This window comes from Sciurus carolinensis, chromosome 4 (assembly GCF_902686445.1).
Source record: "Sciurus carolinensis chromosome 4, mSciCar1.2, whole genome shotgun sequence".
Taxonomy (NCBI): Eukaryota; Metazoa; Chordata; class Mammalia; order Rodentia; family Sciuridae; genus Sciurus; species Sciurus carolinensis.
Genome location: NC_062216.1, coordinates 159,123,658 through 159,133,959, shown reverse-complemented (window position 1 = coordinate 159,133,959; position 10,302 = coordinate 159,123,658). Strand labels below are relative to the sequence as shown.

Here is a 10,302-nt window from a genome sequence, read left to right as displayed (position 1 = left end):
AAAAGCAAGAATTAATAACTGGGATAGATTCAAACTAAAAAGCTTTCTCTCAGCAAAGGAAACTATCAGCAATGCGAAGAAAGAGCCTACAGAGTGGGAAAAAATCTTTGCCAATCATACTTCAGATAGAGCGCTAATCTCCAGAATCTATAAAGAACTCAAAAAACTCTACACCAAGAATGTAAATAATCCAATTGACAAATGGGCTAAAGAAATGAATAGACACTTCACAGAAGAAGATACACAAGCAATCAACAAACATATGGAAAAATGTTCAACATCTCTAGTAATAAGAGAAATGCAAATCAAAACCACCCTAAGATTCCATCTCACCCCAATTAGAATGGCGATTATCAAGAATACAAGCAACAACAGGTGTTGGCGAGGATGTGGGGAGAAAGGTACACTCTTACATTGCTGGTGGGGCTGCAAATTAGTGCAGCCACTCTGGAAAGCAGTGTGGAGATTCCTTAGAAAACTTGGAATGGAACCACCATTTGACCCAGCTATCCCACTCCTTGGCCTATACCCAAACGACTTAAAATCAGCATATTACAGAGATACAGCCACATCAATGTTCATAGCTGCTCAGTTCACAATAGCCAGATTGTGGAACCAACCTAGATGTCCTTCAATTGATGAATGGATAAAGAAACTGTGGTATATATATACAATGGAATATTACTCAGCCATAAAGAATGATAAAATTATGGCATTTGCAGGCAAATGGATGAAACTGGAGAATATCATGCTAAGTGAGATAAGCCAATCTCAAAAAACCAAAGGAAGAATGATATCGCTAATAAGTGGATGATGACACATAATGGGGGGTGGGAAGGGTTAGTGTTGGGGTTGGAGTTGGGTTTAGGGAGGGGGGCAGGAATGGAGGAAGGAAGGACTGTATAGATGGAGGGGAGGGGTGGGAGGGGTGGGGGGGAAGGGAAAAAATGGCAGAATGAATCAAACAACATTACCCTATGTAAATTTATGATTACACAAATGGTATGCCTTTACGCCATGTACAGACAGAGAAACAACATGTATCCCATTTGTTTACAATAAAAAACAAACAAACAAACAAACAAAAAAAACAAGGAATCAATAATGAGATTCCAAAGGCTCCTGCAGAGTCCTCTGTTATCCAAAATGAAGCCCATGGAAGTTTGGAATTCCACAGTGGCTTCTCTAATGTGGAAAATGAACCACTTTTGTGAAGTTTGAAACCTCTCGGGGGAGTGAATACCTTGGTAAGGCCTAGAATGCAATTAGGAGCCTAAAATCCCAGGTTTACATTTCCTAGTCCTGATACTTATAACTACAAACTGTAAGCTCTGGGTTTCATTTTCTCATAAAAGAAGGAAGGACTTATAATAGTTTCACCCGTGCCAGGCTATGGTGCAGATCAATTTGGCTGCACTCATGTGAGTCCTTTGCAAGTCATGAAACATCCACCCAAGGAAAGATACCTTATGAGCAGTTGTTTATACCTCCAACCCAGTCATTTAGAACCTTCCTGGAGAGGGTTCCATAGGGGAAGAAGAAAGACACACATCGGTGCCTGCTGGGAAGGAACAAGAAGATTCTGGAAGAGCAGGAGTTCAAGATATCGGAGAGGATTTGCTCAGCACAAACAGCCTTACTTCCATTTTTCTTAAAGTGTCATTCTCTTGACCCTGTACAGACCTCCTTCATGAGCTTGAATTGCAATTTTTGTCCATCACCTGAAACTGATTAGCAGAAACCTATGTTCAAGCTGAGAACCAAACCCCCATCTCAAGATGCTCTTTTTTTCCCTGGAACAGAAAGGGACAGAAACGCTGCCTGGGCAGAGCTTTCTTCCTGACACGCAGCTAATCTGTGCCTCTTGCAGGAGAAGCAATCTGACTTCCTCTCGAGCTTCTTCCAATGCTACTGAGATTCAAAATAATGCCTTTTGCCAGGTGTACATTTGTCTCTTTACTGTAATATCTAATTATTTTGTATGTCATCCAAGGAAAGCCTTAGATCACCACAAATTTAAGAAAGAACGAACAAAACAAATACACTAAGATCTTACTTCAAAATGGTGCTGAGCAGGCCAGTCATTTGGTTCCTGCAGCTATGGTACCAGAAAACGCTAAAAAGAGCATCATTCATATCAAAGGAATGGTGGGTGGCGCCCTCTTGAGTTTCACATTTGTAGGACTTGGGCGTATACACAGCCGTCCTGGTATTAGCAGTCTCTCTTTTAATTTGGTCATCTTTGGTATAGAAAAGGTAAAGAAAAAAGAATAAAGACGTGCCCATGACCCAGGGGCGTGTGTGATAGGTTGCTGAAATGAGGTCAGGTTTTCTTATGTCCCCTTGTCTTCTCTTGCTGGACCCACAGTCCAGCTCCCACAGGATCAGGATCTATGAGGGAGAGGACTACAGAGGCCAGATGGTGGAGATCACAGAGGACTGCTCCTCTCTTCAGGACCGCTTCCACTTCAGTGACATCCACTCTTTCCACGTGCTAGAGGGCTACTGGGTCCTCTACGAGCTGCCCAACTACCGGGGGCGGCAGTACCTGCTGAGGCCGGGGGAGTACAGGCGCTACCACGACTGGGGCGCCCTGAGTGCCCGAGCGGGCTCTTTGCGGAGGGTCATAGATTTCTACTGAAATGTTTTTACTCTACCCTTTTCTCCATCTGGAAGCTAATAAAGTATTTCCTGTGTGTTTCATGCAAAAAAAAAAAAAAAGACTGAATTTTCTCTCTAATATGTGGGTGCTAACTCACAGTAAGTTGGGGGCTTCTACACCAGGGAGGGAAGAATAGAAGTTCACTGGATTAGACAAAAGGGAATGAAGGGAAGGGAGTGGGAGATGAGAATAGGAAAGACAGTAGAATGAATCGGACATAACTTTCCTATGTGCACATGTGAATACCCAAACAGTGTAACTGCATCATGTACAACCACAAAAATGGGAAGTTACACTCCATGTATGTATGACATGTCAAAATACAAATACATTCTGCTGTCATGTATAACTAAAAAAAAAAAAAAAAAAAAAAAGGAAAGAAAGAAAAGGAAAAAAAAAATTATTGCTCCAAAATACTGATTGACATGTTTCAAACAGAAGAAAATGCCTGTGATAATGTAACTAACACTCAAAGTCAAGTTCTTGGAGGATCATTTTGCTGACATAGTTTTCCTGCATTCAGTCCCTGATATTCTTTTATAACTATGCTCTGATTTTTAGCCTATGAGATTTCAATGTTGAGGGATACACCCTGATAAGTTCATAGTGCTACAATCCTATTTTGGAAGGAATAATAAATAATAGTAATAGAATTTATCTTTGACTATTTATATTGTTCCAGACAGTAGGGAATCAAGGAACGTGGAGAGCGGCGACAGGATGGGAGAGCAGTGACTGAGATTGGGGGGTCTCTGATGCCCTCATGGCTGTGGCTGCCTGGTGTCTGGGAATGTCTCTGTGCAGGGGCACAGGATGCTTAGCTGCTGCAGCAATGCCCTGCCTGAGGAGGCTCTGTGCCTCCTATCAGCTGTGACCTTGATCTCAGGCACACAGCTCCCGAGAAGGAAGGAATTCTCATGCTAGACAACCACAATGTTTCACCAGCTCAGTGTCTCCTGTTGCTGCCCACTTTACAGTAACTTTAAACAATGGACTTTCTTGAGAGCTACACAAAGCTCCTAACACTGCACTTTGCAACCGTGGATTACATCTGTGGAAAAGCTACATAGATGTCCTGGTTTCCGTAACTTTCCTGAATACTAAAGCTTGCATAGTCTTTTTTTTTTTTTTTTTTTACATCAATAATCACAGTGATTTTTAATGATTTAAAAATTCCAGTTAAAGAGCAGAGATTGTCAGAATAAAATATTAATACCCAAATGATAGATTTGTTTTCAGTTTTTTGAGAAACTTCCATACTATTCGTGATGACTCTGCTAAGTTACATTCCATTAATTAATGTATAAGATTTCTCTCTTCTCCACATCCTTAACAGCATTTGTAACTTTTTTGTCTTTTTGATAATAGCCATTATAACTGGTGTGAAATGGTATCTCATTGTGGTTTTGATTTGCATTTCTGTTGGCTAATGATAATGAGCCTGCTGCTGGTTATATGTCCATGAGAAATGAAATCAATATACCAAAGAGATTCCTTCTCTCCCATGTTTTGCAGCACAATTCATAATTAAGATACAAAATCAACCCAGTTGTTTTCTTGAGCTTTTTCATGAGATACAATTAAGTTACTTGGGAAATACTGGATCTTTTATAGGCTTGCTTTCAAACTTTGTGAGGCAGACACAGGACAGCCTTTATTTTACTCCCGAAGCAGTTTCATTCTGAATACTGTGATACTCCATGAATTACCGGTAATATGTTTCCCCTTATCCTTTCAGGTGGTTATTTTGATGGTCTCGGGGTGGTCACATGTGATCAACTAAGCTCAACACTCACGGACCCTCTGCATATCTCTACCAGCCTGTATAACTCTGTCCCCTGGGGACAGCATTCTGTGAACTCTGCTTGTCCTGGCCTTCCAACTCTGTCCCCAACTCAGACTTCCAAGCTCATCCTGGTTTTCCCTTCTGTGTCCTGCAGTCTTTAAAGCCCCTTATAAGTAAAATGGCACCACAATAGGACTCCTTTATTTCACTCACTGATCACTACCTGATGTCTGTTGTTAGTTTTATATTTTTGTCTCATGTTTTAGTTGTTTCAGGCTAGAGGTAAATAATAGTCCTTATTATCCCATTTTGGCCAGAAGCACACAATAGAATAGCAATGCATAATGTTCTTTAGAAAAAAAGAATATGGACTTTAATGAAATGTATCAAATGTGGACTTTAATCCCTTTTATCATTTCTAATATTGTCTTTTTTAAATCTTAATGTTTTGCCAAATTTTGTTACATTGTTCTTCTGTAACCTTTTACTTATTTCATTAGTTTCTGCCCTTAATTTTATAATTATCAATCTTCTAGTCCCTTTGGAGTTTTTCTAGTTATTTTTTTTTTTCTTTTAGGATGTTTAAGACATTCGTTCTAAATCTTTTCTAAGAAAAGTAGCTTGTGAGGATAAAAATGTACATTTATGATTTTAAAACGTAATGCCATATTAAGAATATACAGGGATGAGATATATAATTTAAAGAGTTAAATTGGTGTTATTCAAACAAGTTTGAACACTACTGCCATTTTGATTTTAAAGAACCCTTAATGGTTTAGTTTAAGCTAATTTTAATGACACACACAAATTGATCATTTTAGCATTCTCCAGTAACCAAAAACTGGACCAAATATCCAGGTAAATTGGCATATTCATACAGTGGAATATTATAAAGCCATTAAAAGGAATGAATTATGTTAAGAATCCACACATGTGCATACTTAATGACTTCATCTATATATAAAGTTCAAAAACAGGCAAAACCAATGTATGGTGATGAAAATCAGAACTGATGGTTACTTTTAGGGAGTGATAACTTGAGAAAGAGCAGAAAGGCTTCAGAGGTACTATTGATATTCTACTTTTTGACTTGGGCAGTGATTATATAAGTATGTTCTCTGAGACTCTCTTCAAACTATATAGTTTTTTGTGCACTATTTTTTTAATAAAAGTTTGCTAAAAATATGAATAAAAAAGACTGTGTTTCTTACTACAAAAATAAAACCATGGCATATTTTTAAAATGTTCTATTTTACCTATCTTTTATTGTTTCTGGTAATGATGGTATTCAAGGGAACACCCTGTCAGAGTGTCATTTAGCTTTCTCCTGTGCAGCCAATGCAGCTTCTTCACGCCACTTTGCTTTCTTTGCCAAGTTCCAACTTGTTAAGGATTCATGCCGTTCTGCAGCCCTTTTGGCTGATGATATCACAGCAAAACAGGCGATAATTGTGATATTATTGTTACATAATATCATTGTTACATAATATCATTATGTAACAAGCTTTCACTCGGGCTTTGTTTCTTGCAGCGTCTATCATTTCAGGCGGAACCCGAGGTGGGATCTCCTCTATCGATTTGGAACGGCCGGTCCACACCAGGATTTTCTTGTCGAATTGTGTAGGCTTGTGCTGGGCGAGGACCCTGGGAACCTTTCCGTGACTTTGGGAAGCAGGACCGCTGCGGTTCTCACCACTGGAGTAGCGAGGGAGACCACAGAGCCGGAGAGCGGATCCAGGCAGCCGAGAGGCTGCTTGAGGGCGCAGGGAACCACGCAGCCCAAGCCCAGGCGCAGGAGGCTCCCGACGGCGATGCGCATGTTGACTGCTTTTCCCGCGTGGGCAGTCGCTCCTGCACCCCTAAAGCTTGCATAGTCTTTAACCTGATAATAAGACATATGTAAACAAAGATTGCTGGCCTAACTCTTTAGATCTGCATCTCCATCAGAGAGCAGAGCGCCACCTGATCCCAGTTCTATCTTCAAAATCTGTGTCTGTGAGTCTCTATTTTTCTAATCCAACTTTGCCCCTTGCTGGAACCACAAGTTTGACTGTGCTGGTTGTGGCAAAGGAAGATTTGGATGTCCTCATTTTCAGAGGAAGACTGAAACTCACAAGGGTCAAGTAACCTCTGACATCAGTGTCTGAGATGTGACAGTCGGTCATGGCGCCAGGGCTGTGTGACTGCACAACATGTGCTCCTCTCACCATTTCGTGCTGCACCTCGGGACAATCCAGGACACTGTTGGGCTGCAGTTGATCTGGTAGGTGACACACTTGTAGGTCCCTGGGCACCCTGAGGGCCGACTTCCAGCTGGTGGTTTTCTGCCAGGTTTGGTGTCTGCTCTGCAGCACTCCGGACGCTGGGAAGGATGGACGTGGAGTGGGGTGGTAGGTTGGGGTGGGCTGCCAACCATACCCGCCTGGTAAACCTCAATCCCTGACTGGTAGTAGTTGGTGCAAGATCACCCTAGCTTTCCTGAGGTGTAATTCTGAGGTGTTTGTTCTATCCCAGGGCTTCTTAGACTTTCAGGTGCATCCAAACACTTGGGCTTTGTTCAAAATCACATTCTGACTTTTTAGGTCTGCAGTGGGACCTGAGGTTCCATGTTCCTCACCAGATTCCAGGTGACATGAGGGTTGCTGGTCCTCTTTGTATCAGAGCTACTCAAAGTGTGATCCTCAGGCAGTAACCAGACAGTTACCAGGAGTTGGCAAAAAAAAAAAAAAAAAAAAAAAAAATGCTGATCTTAGGTCCCACCAACCCATGCTTCACCAAGACCCCTAGGTGATTCTAATGCACACTCAAATTTTCTCCCGAGCTTCCTTTTGGGGTTGAGCCAACAGTGCTAATGGTCTGAAAAACACCCTGCTTTGCCCACCTTCCCTTCCTGGCCTCACCCCCAGGTCCCTAAGAACATTTCCTGTTACCTCCAAAGTGAACAATCTGCACTTGAACCCTGGTCTCAGGGTGGGCTGCTGGAGCCCTCCAGCGTGGAGAGCAGGTTACCTGGTTTGCATGACTACTGGCCACCGTCACACTGAGGCTTACTTTAGTGGCGCTCAGCTGAGCAGCACGTTTTTACTTTCAACTCTTGAGCAACAAGCTGGACGTCCTTCTCCTCCTCACCACCTGGTTCTCAGTCTTCCCTTTTTCCTTTCAGGGTCACTCGATGTTTACTTGGCTCAATGTCACTTACATCCGGGGTAGGAAAACCACCGTCCCCTGTTTGTGTGAATCCAGTTTTAGGTGCCCATTTACTTAGGGATCATCTCTGGGGGCTCTCTTGGTGCTTCCAAGCTTTGATTTTTTTTTTTTTTTTTTTTTGTTGTCAGAAAGAGAAGAGCTAGGGTTAGACCAGCGGTTCTCAGAGGTTAATTTTTGCCCCATGATCTTTGGTCATGTTTGGGGACAGTTCTGGCTTTCACAACTGAGAGGAAGTGTACTCCTGGCAGCTAGTGGGGTGAGGCCAGGGACCTGCTAAGCATCTGCCACGCACAGTACAGGCCCTGCAGTGACCAATTACCTAACCCTAACCAGCAATAGCACTGGGGTTGAGAAGCCCTGGGTCAGACCTGTGTGCTCACCAACCACATTTTGGAGGATGTAAGTGAATCCAAAATTTGTAGCCAGTATCTAATATTCCTGCCCCATGTATTGTCTCTGCCATGAAAACTCCCCAGATTTCAGTCGGTCCCCATAGAGACACCTCCTTTGCACCTTTCCCTTCTCACAAGCTCTGGCCTCTCTTGTGGCACAAACCGCACTCTCTGGAAGTGTCTGTTTGTCTCTTGTTCCTGTCAAGGATGTCCTCTTAAAGTCAGTGTCGAATGAAAAGTTCATCATTGTGGCTTTTTATACACGGATCTGCGAGCATTGCTAAGTTGATTCTCAGATGGTCCTGAGGGGAAACTCAAGACCAAGGGTTCCAAAGCTCTTTGATTAATGAGAGAGGGAGCCTCTGGTACTGGGGCAGTTCCAGAGCCAGCCTGCAAGTGTCATAGAGGGGAGTGACCGTCCGCAGCAGTTCACCCTCCCACTTAAGCCTGTTTTACCACAACAGGTAACCTGACAAGTAGAATTTCTTTCCCCCTCCTTTTTAAAGAAGAGGGCCAGATCTTTTTATTTCAAAAGTGAAAGAAGGGAGAGAAGCTGAAAGATGGAACAAAACCTGGGACAGGAATTTGGAACACAGTTGTCACGTTTGGTGATGTCATTCAATTAAGGGGCAGTTACTGCTCCAGAGGATTTGGAATAACTTTTGTATGACCCTGATCACTTACACAAAGAGTTTAACAAAATCTGCATTTTATTCTGACTTAGGGGCAAAATTCCAAAATTGTAAACAAAGGGGAGAGGGTGTTTTACTCAACAAATATAGGAAGGAAAACAAAAAGCAAAAACACCCTGGAAATTATTTTTCCACTAGCTGAATATGGAATAACAGTAAAAAAGTCAGTGGGATATTAGGAATTGTTAAGAGACATTTAAAAAACTTACGTGCATTTGACTCTCTGTGGTGAGTGAAGTACTTTCACATGACTGTCTCCTTCAGTTCTTATTAAATGTTGCGAGTTAGGAGTGATCATTATCCCCATCTTATAGATGATGAGATTGAGGTTCAGAGAGGCCTAGAATTTTTCCCATTGGCACAGCATTGACATCTTTTCCTCTAATCTTGAAGTTGTTCTATGTACTCATTGCCTTGGCATCGCTCTAGCATTTGCTCTTCCTCTCTGGTCTTTAAACCAGTTCCGTTAGCCCAGAAGTTCTCCTTCAGCTGTGCTGTGCCAGACCCGAGGATAGGCCCAGCTTGGCCATGTGAACCGGATTTTATTTAAACATGCTATACATGTGTTTCAACCGAGCAAAGCTTTTCTGGCTAGATTTTACTTTATATTTCGTTTAACTTATTTATTCTGTACTTTCTGATTTTTAAAGAAATAAGTATATATCGGCGATCTATTTAAAATAAATAGAGATGGACACTTTTCTGTGTACCGTGCATTAATATGTGTATATGTTTGTATGTATGCATGCACATATGTGTATACAAGAAGATATTAAAATACCTTTTTTAACCAACTAAGATGTTGGTTAAAAATGCAGAATAGATTGGTTAATGAAAGCTGAGAGAAAGAAGGAAAGAAGAACAGGAAGGAAGAAGGAAGGAAGGAAGGGAATTTCTTATAATAAACACAGAGTGACTAAATGCAATTTTCCATAACAAAACAAATAAGAAAGCCTCAAGGTCAGGTTTTTTCATTCTGTGAGAGATAACGGCACACTAAGTTGTAGAAGTATTCAGCACATCACAGGAGAGTGTCTTGCAAATAAACCAGCCAGGACCCAATTTTAGGACAAGATAAAAAAAAATAAGGACAAATCTCACATTGAGGGCTCTTTACCCTAACTGGGCTTATTGAACGGGGTTTCTTCCTTGGAGGGGTGAGGGCGACTGCGTCACCTACACACAGAAGCCGAGGACTCGCTCCAGGTGGTGGTGAAGCAAAATCCGTTTATTGTGCACCAAGCTTTTGGTTGCATAGACTATGCAGCTGCTTACGTGAGGGGAGGCTCCTTCTGCATCAACCAATGAAAAGGTCATCAACTCCGCTTATCAAGGCCAAGGGCACGCATCCCAAGTCCACTGGATGGCGTGCCAATCCAGCCTGAGTGGTGGCCTTTGCTCACACCACTGACTCAGTGACTGCTGCCAAGTATGCCTGTCGGTCATTCCCTACATGGGCTGAGGCCGGGATTCTTTTTTAAAATTTAAAAATTTTTTAGTTGTCAATAGACCTTTATTTAATTTATTCATATGCAGTGCTGAGAATCAAACCCAGTGCCTCAC

At 42.0% G+C, this 10,302-nt stretch overlaps 1 protein-coding gene across 1 annotated transcript; it reads left to right on the top strand.

The window, feature by feature from the left end:
* Nucleotides 1–2,317: 2,317 nt before the first annotated feature.
* Nucleotides 2,318–2,641, top strand: LOC124982966 (gamma-crystallin E-like). The gene has a single exon (XM_047549805.1). It carries the CDS (start codon nucleotides 2,318–2,320, stop codon nucleotides 2,639–2,641), a length of 324 nt encoding a protein of 107 aa, XP_047405761.1.
* The last annotated feature ends 7,661 nt before the right edge of the window (nucleotides 2,642–10,302 follow it).